Below are 657 nucleotides of genomic sequence, written 5' to 3'. Positions count from 1 at the left end.
TCACCACAAATGAATCAATTCCCTCTATTAGGACTACTGTATGGAATGATGATTAGGTAGCAGCGAAAACGTTGTTGTAAGGAATTTTAGAGTTTTAGTTGGGAATATATATGAAAATGTATAAATATAATTCAAGAAATATGTCACCGCAATGAAAGATTGTACGAATTCACAGAACTATTTCGTGATTGGCTCGTTCTATCTGACGATGCTACGTGCGAACTCTACACGTGGCGCCATGCCGCGTTCATCAAGACGATGCCACCCGAGGCGACCGAAATGGCATTCAACAGCATGACGTACAATTGAACGCAAGACGATGTGGCGATGGACAGCGCGACCGTCCAATCTTTAGACCCCGTCGCGATCATGGCATTGGCGGATTGTTGCGCATCCACACTGAAAATGCCCGCACCATGCAAACTGGACGATGCAGTCACGAGTGCCAGCGCCTACAAACACAGTGTTTGTGAGCTAGCTATGCCTCGACCACCAGAAATGTGGCAGCCGGCATGCCCCTGATGATTTGAAGTTCCAAGCACTTTGACAAGGGCCAGCGCGTATAGAATCGATTGGAGCAAAAGAAGGTGTGGTTGAAGAACAAGGAGAACATCATGACCAAGCGCCTGGTCATTATCAAGCGCGTGATGGCAGCGT

At 47.3% G+C, this 657-nt stretch overlaps 1 protein-coding gene across 1 annotated transcript; it reads right to left on the bottom strand.

Annotated features, from left to right (window-relative positions):
- Positions 1 to 224: 224 nt before the first annotated feature.
- H310_15103 (hypothetical protein) lies at positions 225 to 514 on the bottom strand (the record flags this gene model as incomplete). Its single annotated transcript, XM_008883080.1, has 2 exons — positions 225 to 452; positions 494 to 514. The coding sequence occupies 2 exons, from the start codon at positions 512 to 514 to the stop codon at positions 225 to 227; spliced, it is 249 nt and encodes an 82-aa protein (XP_008881302.1).
- Positions 515 to 657: the final 143 nt, after the last annotated feature.

This window comes from Aphanomyces invadans (genome assembly GCF_000520115.1).
Source record: "Aphanomyces invadans strain NJM9701 unplaced genomic scaffold supercont1.172, whole genome shotgun sequence".
NCBI classification, from domain to species: domain Eukaryota; phylum Oomycota; class Saprolegniomycetes; order Saprolegniales; family Verrucalvaceae; genus Aphanomyces; species Aphanomyces invadans.
This window is presented reverse-complemented; position numbering and strand designations above follow the sequence as displayed.